General features: G+C 49.0%; 1 protein-coding gene across 1 annotated transcript; it reads right to left on the bottom strand.

Moving 5' to 3' along the window:
• Positions 1-11,304: 11,304 nt before the first annotated feature.
• On the bottom strand, positions 11,305-15,522 carry LOC105039529 (protein trichome birefringence-like 26). Its single transcript, XM_010915716.4, has 4 exons — positions 15,214-15,522; positions 13,663-13,749; positions 12,664-12,938; positions 11,305-12,313 (listed from the first exon to the last, which is right to left on the bottom strand). Exons 1-4 carry the CDS (start codon positions 15,398-15,400, stop codon positions 11,507-11,509), a joined length of 1,356 nt encoding a protein of 451 aa, XP_010914018.1. The 5' UTR covers positions 15,401-15,522; the 3' UTR covers positions 11,305-11,506.
• Positions 15,523-18,404: the final 2,882 nt, after the last annotated feature.

Below are 18,404 nucleotides of genomic sequence, written 5' to 3'. Positions count from 1 at the left end.
GGGAACGCGAATCGGCGCGGGCGCATGAATGCGGAGCCGGCCCCGCGTGCCGCGTGTCGAGGGTAGTTGGCCGGCGCCCTCCGCATTTAATGTGGGGTGCGGCCGTCCCGGGACGGGGCGCGCCGAATCTCCGCCAACCGGCGGGCGCCACGCGTCGTGCATCTGCGGGTCTTCGGTCGGCGCGGAAGCATCTCGGCCGTCGGTCGGCCCTATATATATAGGACCTCCGGACCCATGACCCACACTTGCCATTTCGCTGGGGAAACTCTGTCCGGGCGATTTCTCAGTCGTCGCGGGCAGAGCTCTCTTGCTTCCGGAGGGATCCATCTGGTTCGTGGTCCCTCTTCTTCTTCTTTCTTCTTTCTTCTTCTTCGGTTCCGGCAATGACCAGGAATCCGACTCAGGGAGCTCGGTCGGGGAACCCGACCGACGACTCCCGATCGGCTCCGGAAGATGAGGCCTCCTCGCTTTCGGGGCCGAATGTCGATCGGCTTCGGGAGCAATATCGCATCCCGGAGCAGTTTCGGCTCTCCGCTCCAGGGGCCGGCGGTCGGGTTAACAGCCCTCCGCCCGGCGATCTGGCGCTATATGTTGAAGACCTTCGCGCGGTCTTCGGCTTCCAATTCCGGAGTTTGTCCGAAATTATTAGATTATTACGGACTCTGTCCGGCGCAACTGGCGCCGAACTCTGTCCGTTTAATCATCTTCTTCGCGTTGTTGTGTCAGCTCTTGCCGACCAACCCTCGCGTTTCACTCTTCGGGCATTCTTTGTGCTCCGACCCCACCCTAAAGCCCGAGGGTGGTGGCTCTTCAACCCCTGGAAGGGTCTTCCTTTCATCACCGGTCTTCCATCATCCATTCATGGGTGGAAGAACCAATTCTTTTTTGTTTCCTCCTCATCTCCTTGGGGCTTTCCTTCCCGCTGGGGTGTGCCCCCGAACCGAGGCCAACGACAACAGCCGGGTGGAGGCGGACGACCGGGAGGACTTCCACGACTGAAAGACATGTCGGTCCCGAAGAGGGAGCTTGTTACCGAACAAGCTCTCTATGATGCTGGCTTGAGTCTGGTCCCCCGAATAGGTATCGCCCGATCCTCCGGTCTTTCTTTTGTTCGATTTCTTGGTCGGTCTTTAACATTTTTGTCGGTATTGCAGGGACACCTCCAAGGATGCGGCCGACAGATGCCGAGATTCGGCGGTTCGCCACAAGGAAGAGGCCAGCATCGGGGGCCGGCCCTTCGCGCCCCGAAGAAACCTGCTCCAGCGGCGCCGATCGTCGAGGCATCGGCGATGGACCGGTCGGAGCCCGTAATAGCCCTCGTGGCTCCGATGGTTCACGCGGAGGAGAGACCGCTGAGGAGGCGGCCGAGGGAACATCGGCGGCTTCGCCGGTGCGGGTGGAGCCGAATGACGTTCGAAAAATCGAACATCGTCGGCGGCGTCCGTTGGCGCAACGGGGGGCGCTGGGTCGAACTCAAGCGTCCCTCGCTGCCGGTCCCGTCGATCGGGAGCAGCCGATCGGGGGAAAGCCCCGATGGAGCCCGTGGAGGAGGATAGATCGGGGAGCCGCTCAGTGCCTCCCAGCGCACATTACCCCGAGGGTGCGTCGGTGTTGGCCGACCACAACCTTGCGAGGAGGTTGTGCCAGGGGATCCTCCTCCCAGCCGACGTAGAGTCGCTGAGGTCTCGGCAGGTGACCGAGATGCTGTCGCGGTTTTACCCGACCATGGTGGAGGTAAGCTTCGCATCATCTTCTCTTTCCCTTAGAAAATTTTCCTTGCTATGTGATCCTGACGAAGCTTTTTCCATCGGCAGCTGATCTTCACGATGTCCGAACTGGAGACCGGATACCGAAGGTTCGGCAACGTTCGGGCAGCTTACAAGGAGAGGTCGGCGGCGGCCGAAGCGGAGAGGGCGATGTTGGCCGACCAACTTCAGCAATCGACCGACCGGGAGGCCAAGTTAGTTGACGAGGTCTCCCGGCTTGGGTCCGAACTTCGGTCGGCCAAGAAGGAGGTCAGACATAAGGGTCGGGCCGTGCGTCGTCTTCGGCGCGAACGAGACGGTGCCACCGCGAACTCCAAGGGGAACGCGAGCAACTTCGGGTCAGCCTGGAGAAGCTCGCCGAAGCCGAAGAGGAGCTATCCATCACCCAGGTCGACGCCGAAATGACGAAGGTTGAGGCGGAGTCGGCGAGGGAGTCGCTCGCCCGTGCGGAGGACGAGGCAAGGTCGGCGAAAGAGTCGGCCGATCGGGCGGTGGAAGACTTCCGAGCTTCCGACCAATACCGGGAGGAGATGCTCGAGTCAGGCTTCGCCTCATACCGGGTCGGGTTCGAGGACGGTCGGGATGCCGTCCATGCCTTGTACCTGGAGCTGGACGTCAGCCGCGTCGTCCGCCGTTAGCCGAGGAGGAAGGAGCCGAAGGGGAAGGAATCGAGGAGATGGCCGACCAGCCGTCGGGAGGCATCGTCGTGGCGGAGGAAGCCGTCCCGGAGCAGGCGCCGATCGATATCCCCTCGCCGACCGAAGCCCCTCCTTCAGCCACCGATCCAGCACCACTTATGGCCGACACGTCGGTCATCCCCGATCCTCCGTCGGTCGAGGAAATCGACTAGGACGGATGATCGGGCCCTGCCGACTACCTTTACTTTTTTTTGCTTTCTGAAAAAATATATGTAATCGGGCTTCGACCCGACTTTGTAATTTCCTCTCAGTAATGAATGAAACTTCTTCCTTTCTGCCTTTGTTTGTAATGCCGAACATTTCTGCGATGTCGAACGTGAGTCGCTAACTTAAGTAAGTCGCTAACTCACGTAAGTCGGTAGGACTTCAACAACTTGCGCAGCCCCGAAAGTAGAGTGCGTCCCGACTTTGGGTCGGCTTCTTGTGGTCGAGCTCATTAGTCGGGCGCGTCTTGTTGAGTCGGGAGTCGACCGAACCATGTAAAGGTTCGGTAGTCGGGCTTCCATAGACGCGTTCGGTCGAATGTCGTCCGGCGCAGTGTCGGGGGAACGATAGCAAGTCGGATCCCCATGCTCTTGCGTCGGGTATTCGCTCTTTATCTTTCGACATACGGTGGCAAGCCGAATATCGTCCAGCCGGCCGTAGGTCGGTCGGCAAGTCGTGGATGCGACTAAGGTCGCGTCGTGCGATAGACGGTGGTAAGCCGAATATCCCTCGACCGGCCGTAGCCTGGTCGGAAGTCGCAACGACAGTCGCGTGGGCTTTTAGCCTCTCTTTGGTCGGGGCCCGATCAGCATGTTAGCCGATGGTCTGGCCCGAAAGTTCGATCGTAGAAGGAGCGCCAGCTCCCGTCATTGTAGATGCATCGGTCCTGGTAAGGGTCTGATGTCTCGTCGACTGTCGAAGGAGTGTTGACTCCCGTCATTGTAGATGCATCGGTCCTGGTGAGGGTCCGATGTGTCGTCGAAAGTCGAAGGAGTGTCGACTCCCGTTATTGTAGATGCATCGGTCCTGGTGAGGGTCCGATGTGTCGTCGAAAGTCGAAGGAGTGTCGACTCCCGTTATTGTAGATGCGTCGGTCCTCGTAAGAGTCCGATACGTTACCGATGATGAGGTCGTCGGTTTTAGGTGGATGCTAGGTCCACGTCAATACGTTGGGCTGAGCGCCGATCATTAGTCGAAGAGCTAAGACTCCGAGATTTTAAACTGAATTTGTATTCCGACTACTGAATTACAAAATTCACTGGCAATACAGCTTCAGGTTGTCGGCGTTCCAAGTCCGGGGAATGGGCTTCCCCTCAAGGGTCTCCAGCCGATAGGCTCTCGGCCCGTAGGTGTCTACAACCTTGTAGGGTCCTTCCCAATTGAGAGCCAGCTTCCCCTGATCCAAGGGCTTCGAGACCTTCGCCTTCCTCAGGACCAAGTCACCAGGCCTGAAGAGCTTTGGTCTGACCTTGGCGTTGTAGTACCGGGCGACCCTCTGTCGGTATGAAGCCATTCGGATTTGAGCCTCGTCTCGTAGCTCGGGGAGGAGGTCCAGGTCGGCCCTCCGACCCTCGGAGTTATCCGGCTCTTGGTACCGCTCGACCCTTGAAGATGGCAGGCCAATCTCGAGCGGGATCATAGCCTCTGTCCCGTAGGCCAAGCTGAACGGCGACTCTCCGATCGGGACGCCGGGGGTCGTTCGGTAAGGCCACAGAACGGAGCCCAGCTCATCGACCCAGAGACCTTTGGCTTCGTTTAGTCGGGTCTTGAGTCCGTGGAGCAAGGTTCGGTTGGTCACCTCGACGTCGCCGTTGGACTGAGGGTGCCCGACCGAAGTCAGTCGGTGCCTGATGTGGAACCTGGCGCAGAAGTCTCTGAAGTCTTGGTTGTCGAATTGCCGTCCGTTGTCGGTGATGATGGTGTGCGGCAATCCGAACCTGAAGATGATGAATTTTTGGATAAAGTCCTCCATCTTCCGCTCGATGATCTGCGCCAAGGGCTCGGCCTCGATCCACTTCGTGAAGTAGTCGATGGCGACAACGATAAACTTTCTCTGATCCGACGCTGGCGGGAAAGGGCCGAGAATGTCGACTCCCCACTAGGCGAAGGGCCACGGAGCGACAATAGGAGCGATTTGGCTGGTCGGTTGGTGTTGGATGTTCGCGTACTTTTGACACGGCTCGCACCTCCGAACCAACTCGGCCGCATCCTTCTTCATGGTGGGCCAGTAGTAGCTTTGTCGCAGGACCTTGAAGGCCAGGGACTTGCCCCCCAAGTGGTTCCCGCAAATTCCTTCGTGAACCTCTCAGAGAGCATAGTCGGCGTCGGTCGGCCCCAAACACCTGAGCAGGGGAAGGGAGAACGACCTTTTGTAGAGTCGGCCGTCCATGACGACATATTGCGAGACCGACCATCGGAGTCGCTTGGCCTCCGTGGGATCTTCAGGACTGATCTCGTCGGTCAGGTACCGGACGATCGGGTCCATCCAACTTGGTTCGGACGTTAGCTGCTGTACTTCTTCGACCCGATCGATGCTCGGCCGCTGGAGGTTCTCCACGAACGTCCGACCCAAAGAGTCGTAGGCCGACGTTGCCAATCTGGAGAGTGCGTCGGCACGGGCGTTCTCCGACCTAGGGATGTGGAAAATTTTGAAATACTCGAGGCGCGCTACGAGGTCCTTCACTTTCTGAAGGTACTTGATCATGGTCGGATCTCGCACCTCGAATTCGCCCTTGACCTGCCCCATGATCAGCTGAGAGTCGGAGAAGGCCCGGAGGCTGCCGACGCCCAGTTCCTTCGCCATCCTCAAGCCAGCGAGGAGTGCCTCGTATTCGGCTTGATTGTTGGAGGCCTTGAAGTCGAACCGGAGGGCGTATTCGGTGACCACCCCATCCGAATTCGTAAGCAGGAGCCCGGCCCCGCTTCCCTGAGCGTTCGAGGCTCCGTCGATGTGGAGTACCCAGGTGGAGATCGGGTCTGGCTCAGAGACCGCATCTCGTCCCGGGTCTTCAGCTCCCGACCCTTGGTCGGTCATCGGGCATCCGACGATGAAGTCGGCCAAGACCTGGGCCTTCAGGGCAGGCCTTGGTCGGTACTGGATGTCGAACTCGCTAAGCTTCATCGTCCACTTTGCGAGTCGTCCAGATGTGTCGGGTCGGCGCAGTATCGCCCTCAGGGGCTGGTTGGTGAGTACCACTATGGCATGGGCCTGGAAGTATGGTCGGAGCCGTTGCGCGGAGACGGTCAGGGCGAAAATCATCTTTTCCGTCTCCGAATACCTTGCTTCGGCGTCGTGGAGCACTTTGCTGGTGTAATAGATGGGCTGATGAGTTCGGCACTCGTTTTTCCGAACGAGCACCGAACTGATCGCCTCGGAGGATGTGGCCAAGTAGAGATACAAGGTCTCCCCGACCTGCGGCTTTACGAGCAGCGGCGGGGATGCCAAGTACTTTTTCAGGTCTTCGAAGGCCTGTTCGCACTCATCCGACCAAGAGAAACCGTTTGCCTGGCGCAAAGTCTTGAAGAACGGGAGGCACCTTTCAGCTGATCGGGAAATGAATCAGCTAAGAGCGACGATTTTTTCGTTCAGCTGTTGGACCTCCTTCTTGGTGTTCGGATGGCGCATGCCGAGGATCGCCTTTATTTTCTCAGGGTTGGCCTCGATCCCTCTCTGTGAAACGAGGAATCCGAGGAACTTCCCTGAGGTCACCCCGAAAGCACATTTGGTCGGGTTGAGCTTCATTCAGTGTCGTCGAAGGGTGCGAAAGGTCTCCTCGAGATCCTGAACATGGTCCGGGATCTGCGTGCTCTTCACCAGCATGTCGTCCACGTACACCTCCATGTTACGCCCGATCTGATCTTTGAAGACCTTATTGACGAGTCGCTGGTAGGTGGCGCCGGCGTTCTTCAATCCGAAGGGCATCACCCTGTAGCAGTAGAGGCCCTTCGGGGTCACGAAGGCAGTGTGCTCCTCGTCTTCAGGCGCCATCCAGATCTGGTTGTACCCGACGAAGGCGTCCATGAAGCTGAGCAGTCGAAATCCGGACGTCGCATCCACCAGCTGGTCGATCTTCGGAAGTGGGAAGCTATCTTTTGGGCAGGCTCGGTTTAGATCGGTGTAGTCGATGCAGATCCTCCACTTCCCGTTGGCTTTTTCGACCATGACAACATTGGCGAGCCAATCGGGATACGTGGACTCTCGGATGAAGCCTGCTTCGAGTAGCTTGTCCACTTCTTCGTCGATGGCCCTCTGCCTCTCTGGGGCGAAGGACCTTTTCTTCTGCCTCACCGACTTCATCGTCGGGTCGATGTTGAGTCGGTGAGTTATTGTTTCTGGAGGGATGCCCGACATATCTGCTGCCGACCAAGCAAATATGTCGGCATTGGCCGACAGCAGCTCCGTCAGTCGGCGTCGTTCGGCGTCGGGCAATTGAGACCCGACCCAAACTTTCCTGTCGGGATTTTCTCCTATCGGGATCGCCTCGAGCTGCTCGACCGGCGAACCTCGTTCTTCCTCCTCCTGTTGGTCCAGCTTGTCGATTGTCAGAGAACCCCTCGATTCGTCGCTTTGAGCGGAGATTTGGAAGCATCGTCGGGCGAGCTGTTGATCTCCGCGCATCTTCCCGATTCCGTTTTTGGTCGAAAATCGAACAAGGAGATGGTACGTCGAGATGATCGCCTTGAGGGCGTTCAATCTGGGTCGTCCAAGTATGGCGTTGTAAACCGAAGGAACTTGGACGACCGCGAAAGTGAGGGAGACCGTGCTTTGCCGTGGTTCGGTGCCGACCGTCACGGGCAGGGTGATTTCTCCTTCTGTCGTGACGGCGTCTCCGGCAAAGCCGATCAAGGGCATGGAGACCCTCTTGAGTCGGTTAGTTGACAGTCGCATTCGGGAGAAGGTCGAGTAAAATAAAATATTTGTCGAACTTCCATTATCAACAAAAATTCATTTTACATCATAATTCGCTATTGTCGCCGACACAACAACAGCATCGTCGTGGGGAGTTTGGATGCCCCGAACGTCGTCTTCCGTAAAGGTGATTACGTCGCCCGGGCGTGGCCTTTTCGTCGGCTCCCCCCTGCAGACGTCCCCGGGCCCAGCCGCTTGGAGATCATGTTGATGACTCCGACCGTCGGCTGGTTGGTCGCCGCCTCTTCAGTCGGCTGGGGGCGTCGATCGGCAACTGGTTGGGTCGGCGGACCCTTCCAGAATTTGCCGAGGTACCCCCGGCGGATGAGAGCTTCAATCTCATCCTTCAACTGGATGCACCGCTCGGTGTCGTGGCCGTGGCTTCGATGGAACCGGCAGTACTTCCGTCGGTCGAGGCCTTTTGCCTTCAGAGGCGGAGGCCGTCGCAGGTATTCCTCTCCCTCGATCTCCATCAGGATCTGCGCACGGGGAGCGGAGAGAGGAGTGTAGGAGTCATACCTGGGGCGCACCGGCCTCGGAGTCTGTTGCCGGGGCGATTTTTAGATCCGTCGGGGTGACGAGACCCGACTATCGGTCGGGGGCCTACTGGGTTCGGCGGGCTCCCGACCTTTCCTCCGCTTCTCTTTCGGGCCTCTGGGCTCGGCCAAGCGTCGGTCGGACGCTCCTTCGTCCGCGCGCATATACTTGTATGCGCGCTCCAGTAGCTCAGCATAAGTTCGGGGGAGGGTCTTGTCCAGAGAATAGGTGAATCGGGATGCCCTCAGGCCCCGCTTCATGGCTGAGACAGCCATGTCCTCGTTGAGGTCCCGGACCTCGAGCGTGGCCGCGTTGAATCGCGCCACGAAGTGTCGGAGCGTCTCGTTTTCCCCCTACTTGAGGGAGAAAAGACTGTCCGACGTTCGCGGCGGCTTTCGGCTGGTGCTGAAATGGGCCACGAACGAGTGCTCGAGCTGCCCGAAGGAATGGATACTACCCGATCGGAGACCGGAGTACCAAGCCCTGGCAGCCTTGCGGAGTGTGGCGGGGAAGCCAATGCAAAAAAGAGCGTCGGTTGCCCCATGGATCGTCATGAGAGCTTTATAGCTCTCGAGGTGGTCGACTGGGTCGGTGGAGCTGTCGTATGGCTCCACATGCGGCATTTTGAACCGACTGGGAATCGGCTCGTCGAGGACCAGTCGGGAGAGAGGTTGGGCGGTCTGAAAGTCGACATCGTTCGAAGACTTCTGGCCGTCCATCTGCAACTGGGCGAGTCGGCGGTCGATTTTCTCGAACCGTCGCTCGTAGTCGTCCGCTCGTCGATGCTGGGAGACCCCAGGAGTGGAGTCTCCGAAAGATTCTGAGAGGGAGGCCGACGGTGTGCGCGGCCGCTTTTCCTTCCTCGCCCGTTCCAACGGGGAAGGGGAGGGCCGCTGGGACCGTCGGTCGTCGCGCCATGGTCGTCTCTCCTCTTCTCCGTGGGAGCGCTGTCGGGGGCGCTCGCACGGAGGCGACAGGGATCGGCGCGGTCGTCGGCGGCTGCTCCTGGAAGGCATAGGTCGGGCCGCCGGTTGCTGCTGGAGGCTTTTGACTGCGTCGGTCAGTACGGTCATCTGCCATACGATAGCCGCAATCTGGGCCTCCGTGGTCACTGCAGGGCGCGGAGAGCTAGGCTCCGCCGCCGATGGGGGCGGGGAGGCCTCTTCCCGACGGGAAGAGCGCCTCGCCGACCCAGTGATCCTCGATCGTTGAGCTCTTGTCTTTGTCATGCTGTCCCCTACCTGGCGCGCCAATCTGTTGCGGCCAATCGCCTCGTCGTCCGATCGCCGGGGAGCGTGCACCTGCAAAACGAAGTCCGCACTGACCGGAGGCGGCTCCGGCGGGGACCCTCCGATGATCAAGTCAGAGAGGTGACTGGGCAACAGTAAAATGTAGACAGAGAGCTCTGAGAGAGAGAGAGAGAGAGAGGAGCGAGCCTGTGGTTTTCGGGAGAGACGGAGCGGATCGATCCCTTGCACTGTTGCCTTCCCCGGTTTATATAGTGGAGCACGGTATGGCGCCGTCATTAATGGCGCGGACAAGTGAGGAACTGTCAACTCACTGTGGACTGTCAGAGTCGCCGTGAAAATGTCACGTCGCCGTGCGGCTGTCAAATCACCAGGGTTGACAATGCCCTCGGCGGGACAATGCCCCTAGGTAGCCGTGCCGCATGTCCGTGTCAGAGCTAACAAGGTCTGGCGGCTGTACGGCGGTTGGAGGAGCCGACCGACCCAAAGTCGGTAGCCAGCTGAGTGGCGTCGGGCCCCTCCATTGGTCGGCGAGCCTTTCGTGAGTCGGCCATCGGACCTCCGGGTTCAGTCGGTCGGACAAAGGTGCGCCCGACGTATCCTCAGTCGGTCGTGAGCCGATAATTGGCCGGTGATGGCATCCGTCAGTCGGTCGCCCCGACCGACGATCGGTCGGTCTGTCGGCTAGTCGGAGTCGTCCGTCGGAGTCGGTCGGGCCGATAGTCAGTCGGTCGGGCCGTTAGTCGGTCGGTCGGTGGGTATCCCCCAACACTCTGGTTTTTAACTTTCTCCCTGTCTTGCACTTCCTCTGCTTTTTCCCCCTTTATAATTGGAATGAATCTATTGCTGTTTCTTTAAAAAAAATTATGGGGAAGGCATTCCAAATTAACTATTGTTTTTTGCAGCCTTTGTTGAAGTTCTCCAAACTGAAACTGAAAGCTTATAGTTGCTCATTTGAGTCTTGAATGGAATGTTTCTAGTGATGTGCAGAATGTTAAGCATATTTTGTTGTACCTATCTTTCTCTTTAACAAAAATCCGAGAAAAGCAGTGTTCCGACAGAAGAATATTTCATTGCTTGGTTTGTTGATATTATAGGTCCTTGTTTTTAAGAAATGTGCAAGATTTCTTTCAAGATTTTGATGATAAGGATTCTCTCTATGGAACACAAAGCAAAAGCTCCAACAGTATTGAAATGAAACAATTAACATTGAGAACCCTAAAGAGCACGTATCTTTGTTTGCAAACCGATGGCAAGTTATTCTCCAATGCTTTAAATGAAGGAACTTGGATTAGATGTTTTGGGTGTCGAGATAGCCTTTTTTTTTATTTCTTTTTTGACGAGCACTCTTTGGTGAATTACTAATTTGTAATCTACAGATAAAAAGTTTCAGTAATCTGGCCAAGAACATGTCTCTTGTTGATGGGCGAGTCAGAACATTGTGTTAGCCTGATCATACTGATTCTGTTGATTATATTAAGGGAGTGTTTGGTTGGAGAAAATGGGAGTCTGGAATCGGAATCGGAATGGGTGACTCCCATTCCAACCATTTGGTTGGAAGGAGTTCTATTCCGATTTCAAGGTGGAATGAAAATGGGTCAATGTATATAGAATTCAATCTCTAATTTCCTCTATGGATTCAATTTTTCATTTCGATTCTGATTTCGATTTCGATTTCGATCACGAATCAAATACTTCGAAGAATTTGACCATTTCGATTCCGATTCCAAATCATTCTCATTTTCATTTCTATTTTAATTTCGATTACAAATCAAATGCTTCTTAAATAATGCTTCTTAAAAAAAAAAGATTTTTAGTGTCATGAGGGGGAGGTAGCATGAATTTGGTTTTTTAAAATGCGAGGTGGATCAGGCGACACTTGTGAATTAAGTTGGTATCGGATTGATTGTCAGAAATCACAGAGCAAATTATGCATTAAGCTAACTGCACCATTTTTTTATTGAGAAATCGGAAGCATATACTTTTTGAAAAGGGACTCCTGATACTAGATTACATGGAACTACAAGTGCATATTTGGAGCGTGACACACAATAATTTCAAACTAGTCGGAGTAAATACATGGTCCTCATGACACAATCCATCACTCCATGTCAGACAGCAAAAATAAATTCTGTAATAAATGCGATCCACACTCCAAGATCTAACAATCAATGCGCTCCAAGTACTCCATAAAACGAACAGAACAGATCCAAAAGATAAAAATATAACATCACAAGCTTATCAATATAATAAAACATGACCGCATAGAATCGACAGAACTGGTTCTGATAAACGAGACGCAAAAGATTAATATGTGTAAAACAAGATCACAAACTCTGTCCTCCGATCCGGTGACTTGTCGGCTTATTCCTTATGCTCGTATATATACTGAGAGAACGAATACCTCTGGTCTCCCTCGTTAACCACAATCTCCATTAGTAAATCGTTCCAGGTGTCTGCTGGTCCAGGCAAGCACCAATGAAGGCAGTCATTCTGGGGTCTCTTGCTGATATCAGGGTGGAGCTTCCTGTAAGGTCCTGGATGTCCATCAGGCCTCAGCAGCGAAAGATGGTAGGTGTCGAGGAGCTTCAGGCGAGTCCCATGCTCCGATCCATCCGCCACCGCCTTCTCGAACTCCTCTATTTCCAGGCCTCGCATCACTTGGTCGATCGGATCACCACCGAACTCACCTTCTTTGTAAGGTTCTGTCCTGTTGCAGACCCCTCCATTGTACCACTCCCCATACTCGAAGTGGTCCGGCGTCCAAGTCCTCAAGACAACGAGCGGCTTGTGATGGGATGTGGTGATGAAGCCGAAAACCAGTTCAAGGGCTTTCTGATAAGAGTAGTCCGTTCCAAGTTCTCTTATGTTATTCTCTTGGCAGTTGTGGCAGCCAATGATGGAGCCATTCTCCAAGAAAATAGTTGTTTTGAGGAACCATTGTCCACCAGAAATGAGTACGTAGTCATGCTTACTATATTGGCTTGTCCATGCGTCGTCGAGGGCATCGAGATGAAGCTGGATACCATCATTTGAGTGGCCTGAATTTTTCATCTCAGCTTTGATCAGATAAGGAGCCCAGATCAATGCAAGGGTGAAGTTGTGGGACGAGAAGTACCATGTCTTGGATTGAAATGTTTCATCATGGTAGATCTCCTCACCTTCTTCCACCTGAGGACCAGGATGCATTGGCTCGTCATTCACAGGTATTTTATAGGAAAACTATGAGTGTATACTTAAAAAGAAAAGAAAAAAGAAATTGATGAGTTGCTGTTCGAGTTATGAAACTAAATTTTAATTTTTCATGCTCTTTAACAAGCAAAGCCGACCATTTTTTAGCTTCCAAATTCTATACAGAGTAAACTATTTTGGTGACTTGGAAAACCTATTTAATGAGATTAATGGCTGCTGCATGCGATAGATATGTGAAGAGATGGGGCGTATGAAATATTTTTTCTAAAATTATATTTTCAGCAAATACTATAAAAATCAATTTGTTTAACAAAATGCATAAGATGCACCTGAGAAAGAAGGCACAGCAATGACTCGATCTGATTGCGGAGAATTGAATCACCAACAAATGCCCAAGATTTATTTTGCAGGGATTTCAAGAATTTCTCTGCATCGAAGGGGGGCAAGTCACAACCATAAGGTTTCCATCTCCAGTAAAGGTATCCTCTGTCTGGCCGACCATTTGTCAAACAATCTTGATATGAACCTATATATCTGCAGCTTGAATTGGTGTAAGGCGGTCCCGAAGAATGAATCCACTCCCCAGAAAATAGGTCACATTGTTCTGCAGCACCATTCATCCAGGTTTCAAGTAATTATCAAGCCAATACTTATTACTAGAAGTTCGATAAAAAAAAAAAAAAAAAAGAGGCAGAAGAAGAAAGCTAAAGAAACATAAGGAGTTTGATCAGACAGTAGCTATGGCATTGTATTCATCTTACTATCAATAAATCAAAGCAAATGCACTCTAAACTAACACTACGCTGCTCGACCGGTATAAATATTATCAGGTTTCAGATCCAACATGGTTATTCATGCATTCATGTAGGGTCATCCCAATCTCAGAATATTTTTGGATCAAGTATGAATTTATGCTTGTTAATTATTTCAGAAGTCTTCTTTCACCACCTATTGGGCAGCTGTGATGCCAGTGATGAATCAAGTAAAACTTAATGATCACAAGCCCATCATCGGTGTTTATGTATGCGATACTTGAACGGCAATTTGTACAGATTGATGGGTGGAATTTTACACATTGTGAAGGCTGTTGTGGATTGTATTCCCCTTTTTTCTTGTTTTATTTTTTTGGGTGTTCTGGGGAGGGTTTGATATTTTTTGTTCTCTCTTCTTGAGGTTCTCTACTAAGACCTTCTTTCATGCATCACTTGATTTATTCGATGATCATTTCACTAATTCAATAAAATGGTGATGACTTACTGACTTTTCCCCATTTGGCTTAAAAAAAAAAAAAATCAGAAGTCAAAACATAAAACTTTCAAAATTGGTACCTTTCAGCGAATCCCCCTTTGTTAAATTCAATGCCATTTGTGGAAGTCGAGTATATATGGCATCTGTGCTCTCCTTTGAAGGGGGATCTGAAATTGACAAAGAGATCCGGTGTAATGAGAAATGAAGAAGGAGGTGTACAAACCAAATTAAATACTGAAACAATAATTTTCATTCTGTTTGAGTCTTTATACTTATTCTAACAAAGAAAGACTTGATATCTCAAATCCTTCAGAACGTATGGCCTTAAACCAAGCATAATGGAGGAAAATGCATGTAGCTAATCCTAATTAGTTTCGAGATTAGGCTTAGTTGAGTTGAGTATATATTTACAATTAAAAATTTAGATATGAACTTTTTTTATAGCCAAAAAAAGGATGGAAGTCAGGTAAGTCATAGTTCTGGACAATAAGAGAGGCTACCATTGAATTTCTTCATAAATGCTCTATTTCTCTTCCCTTTTGTTCGGAACAATGCTCCTCCCAATAGAGGGAGGTGCAGCCAAAGGGCTGTAGCCTTGTTTACCCGTAAAATCTTATTTTATAATTGATCCATGCTATGGTAACTCAGAAAAATCACAAGAAAGTCGATATTCTTTCACAACCACGTTGCCTCATTATGTGGCACAATTCATGATGCCAATTCAAAGTGAGTGACGAGAATACAATACAAACTAAGCGACTTTTTGAGTTTTATTTGGAGTTACTCAAGCATTTTTTATAATTTGATATTGTCAAATTTCAAAGCATTTTATATGTAGTGTTTTCCACAAGATTACCATGATATTGGTGTAGATTACTAAAATAAACATGGTCCAGTGTTTGAGACCCCCCATCACAGTAGGTTTGAAGAGGGTTAGATGCGTGCAATTTTACCGTTGTGTCTTAAAAATGTTATTTGCTTGTTTCAAACCTTCGACTTTAGGCCTCAATGAAGCAATCATACCATTGCACAAGGACTTACCCTCTATTTGTGCAGATTATTTATTACCTCTTTGATATTTGATCGTTCCATTTAATTTCTTTGAACATAAATCGTTTGCAGTCACCAACGTCACATGATCACATCATCACAAACATCATAAGAAAAGTGTAGCTCTTCCTTTGGCTAATAAATATTTGAAGCACCCATGAAAAATTTTAGGAATTGATTTTTCTGCAAAATAGTCTCCTTCGGGAGCTCCTTTTCCCCCAGCATTTACATGTTTCCATGATCCGTCTTTTAGAAAATACAAACACAAAATATGCAATACAATCACTTATTTGTTATCTGCAACTCGAAAAGCCTAAAACTGAACAAACTTCCATGCAATGATGCAAAAAACCAACAAAGCACTTAATTTTCAAGAATTGCAAGCTCCTTTTTTTCTTTTAAACAAAAAAAAAGAACTCCAAAAAATTTCACTTGCTCTATTTCAAGAAAACCATAGCACCCACTAATTCTTTTAAAATGAGTATGCGAAATAAAGCCTGCACTTACTCAAGATTTCTTTTTGCTTCTTATTTTTCTAATAGGAATGAAGAAAATCTTGTTTCCTCTCTGCAAGTTCCTACCTTTATCTATAGGTATCTCTGAGGCAGGGAAGCTGGAGAAGACTAAGAAGCCGGTGGAATCCGAGAAGACGAGGCGGTAAGAGAAGGCCAGGAGGAGGGCACAGCCAAAGACCGCGATAAGAAAGTTGCCAACTCTCTTCTGAGGGGAAGGTCTTGGCTCCATATTCGATTTCATCTCATTCTCCATTGCCTTAGCTCTGTTCTCAGAGCACGGGCGAAGGAAGTGCCAATGGAAGAGGCAGAGAAGAAGGAAAGGACTGCACCAACGGAGAGAGGAGGAGGGGATGCTTAAAAAGAGAAGGGAGGATAAGAGGAGGGAACCGACAGCTTTCTCGGTAGAATAATTAACTGAGAAGAAGAACCCAAAGGCCAATGCAAAGAAGAACCCAAAGGAAAACTGCCACACTCTGGTAAGGTGGTGTTCCAATCCTTTTTTTTTTTTTTTTCTTTTATCTTTTTTTTGTTTTAACCGGACGAAGAGAGAGAGAGAGAGGCACTCACCTTTCATGAATACCCCCTGTTTAAATTGAGTCTCATGCAAACATGGGTCCAAGGAACAGAAAACAATATGTTGATCATGAAACTATGCTCTTGTCTAGCAGTCAGCAATTTGTTGATATGTGAAAAATCCTTATTTGATACACAAGTAATCCCATGGGATTCCACATAATAAGTTCTTCTCCAAATAATGTCTCATATATGGTTCTTAAAATGATTCAGCTTTTCACGTGTATTGCATGTATTCTATTGTCTGTGTTTTACTGGCTTTTTAGTGAAGGGGTTATTACTTCCAATGGATGTTGATCAGTTCCTTTTTAAAATGACTATATTGGCTCGACATTCTTGAATGCACCTGCACTCCACTGGGATTATATAATACCTCATTCATGTCAAATAATTTTTAAAATGTGCTTTTCTTTGCTAATTTAGACAAGCAAATTTAGTCTGCAATGAAAACGTAAGCCAAATTGCTGGGCCAACTCTTATTCTTTCTATATCTCTTGTAAAAGATATTCTTTATCTCATATTCTCGTTTACATTTAAAAAAATTTAGTTATTTAGTTTAAATGAACTAATAAATCTGGTGACTATGGCCTAAACTATCATAATTAACAAATCACAATCATGGAACAATTCAAATTCTTATGTCTCTATCGTGAGAAATGCTCGTTATCTGACATAATTTCCAAACAATATGAATTCCTTGAGCACAAGAGAACTGCATTGGAACAAAAGTTTGTCACTGGGAAAACAGTTCTGCAGTGAGAGATCAGTTAATTTAACTTATATGTGTAGCTTGTTCCTTTTATTTTGTTTTACATTTTACGTTAGCATATTACATCTTTTGATGACCATTGCTTATGTTCTGCATGGACTCGGTGATGATTTTTTTTCATAGTAAAGCAAAAAATTATTTCTTGACATCGGATACCTCGCAGCATTAATTGAAGAACGTATCTTTCAATCTAATAAAGACGGGCAGACGGACAAAAATCTGATGCATGATTTCTCATTCATTTGCTCTAACTACAAAGATTCCATGGCATTATTACGTTACTTTTCAGCGAGCAATATTGACAGGGAAGAGGAAAAGTTGGTTCCTATGTAATGTTTTCGGGGAGGGTGATAACCTGCCTGTCACCTAATAACACAGAGTTTTGTCCACTACTAAGCATTTCAATTTCTTATTTATTAGATGTTATATCATAAATATTTGATTCTTTTATTAAAAAAATTATCCCCATCGAATATTGTATAGCCAAACTATAACCTTCTAAATTTGACTCCCGCTTCAACTTTTCAATACGACGAATCTTACTCTTAAATCGTATCTAATTTTATATGTAATAATCAAAACGATCTATATCGAGTCTAATAATTTTTTTAGATTATTTAGTGAGTGCCAACTAGCTTGATTGGTGAAGTTATTTGATTTTGATGCCAACGGTCTCACTTTAAATCTTGCCTATACCTACTTAAGGGTTGATAAATCTCTTTGTATTTTCTTTAAAAAAAAAAGAGAGAGAAAGATTGGGATGAAGAAAAAAAGAGCGACTGCAATGACTCTGCTCTCTCACGCACGCAAAACAATTAATACTTTTGCTTGAAATGTCCTCGTATTGGCTTTTGCATGATCGCATAGCGATGGTGGTGGTTGGTTTTGGGGGAGAGAGATGGGAGGCAAGCGCTTTTTAGTGCTGTATAAAGATTAGAAAGTTCTTAATTAATTAATATTACAATTACTTCGAGCAACAACAAGCCTTTGGTCCTCTTGCCATATCAAACCAACCTTGTAGGATCCCCCCTTGTGGCTTCCAAATCGTGAGGCACGGAAACAATAGCAAGAGATTATTACAGTCCTGCAAAGAACCTTAGAAGTTTGAAACCCCAGGGTTCAATTTCCCATTTCATCTGTTAATACCCTATTTCATCAGCTAATGCTGGTGGAAACAGCACAGAAAAGAGGTTAATTAGCAAGAGGTAAGCAATCAATCAAAGATAAATAACAAAAACTCATCAATCTTAAGGTTGGGCTGGCTGCTTCCATTTTTTGATGAAAAGAGTTGCGGAAGACCTAACTCAGAGATTTATTAAGTTTCCATCTTATAATTTACTTTGTAATGGTGCTTTCAAATATGTAATTAAACGACAAATAACCAGGTCAAATTCTAGGAAACTCCAGGAAATCTCAGTTATCCTTGTCCTACAATCCTTTCTTGAGATCCATACCCCTTGGGAAGTTTACAAGCAAGCCATGCACAACAAACGGGAGAATTATGAAGACATTTCTTTTTCTTGGCTAAACAACAAGGGAGCTTTGAAGGATAGATCTATTGGATGCTTGGGTGAGTCCTAATTTATAACAAAAACTAACAAATTTCTCTGACCACAAGATCAGTAGCCTCTCATATATGACAAAAGAGAGCATCCAAAGTGCAAGGAGTGGCGTTCAATTAATGTATACGCCTTGTCCTGCCTGCTACTAGTTTCCATTTATTCCATCATGGTGGACTGAGATCCTTGGTCTGTTATGCTGTGACAGCTTGATGTCCATTATGGATCTCAGACTGCAGCCCTGTATCAATGCTTGAGAACAAGAAGTTCCAAGACATTTGAGCAATATATGACTTGTCTCTTAGCAATTACCTCCCACAAATGCATGAGCTCTATCATATTCAATAATACCTAAC

The sequence above is a fragment of the Elaeis guineensis genome, chromosome 2 (assembly GCF_000442705.2).
Source record: "Elaeis guineensis isolate ETL-2024a chromosome 2, EG11, whole genome shotgun sequence".
Classification (NCBI taxonomy): Eukaryota; Viridiplantae; Streptophyta; class Magnoliopsida; order Arecales; family Arecaceae; genus Elaeis; species Elaeis guineensis.
Note: the sequence above shows the minus strand (reverse complement) of the source record. Positions and strands in the feature narration are given on the sequence as shown.

Coding starts and splice junctions, on each gene's coding strand:
- LOC105039529 (XM_010915716.4), bottom strand. CDS start 15,400: ATGGAGAATGAGATGAAATCGAATATGGAGCCAAGACCTTCCCCTCAG. Junction 13,750..15,213: donor AGAGATACCTATAGATAAAG/GTAGGAACTTGC, acceptor TGTCAATTTCAG/ATCCCCCTTCAAAGGAGAGC. Junction 12,939..13,662: donor AAAGGGGGATTCGCTGAAAG/GTACCAATTTTG, acceptor ATGGTGCTGCAG/AACAATGTGACCTATTTTCT.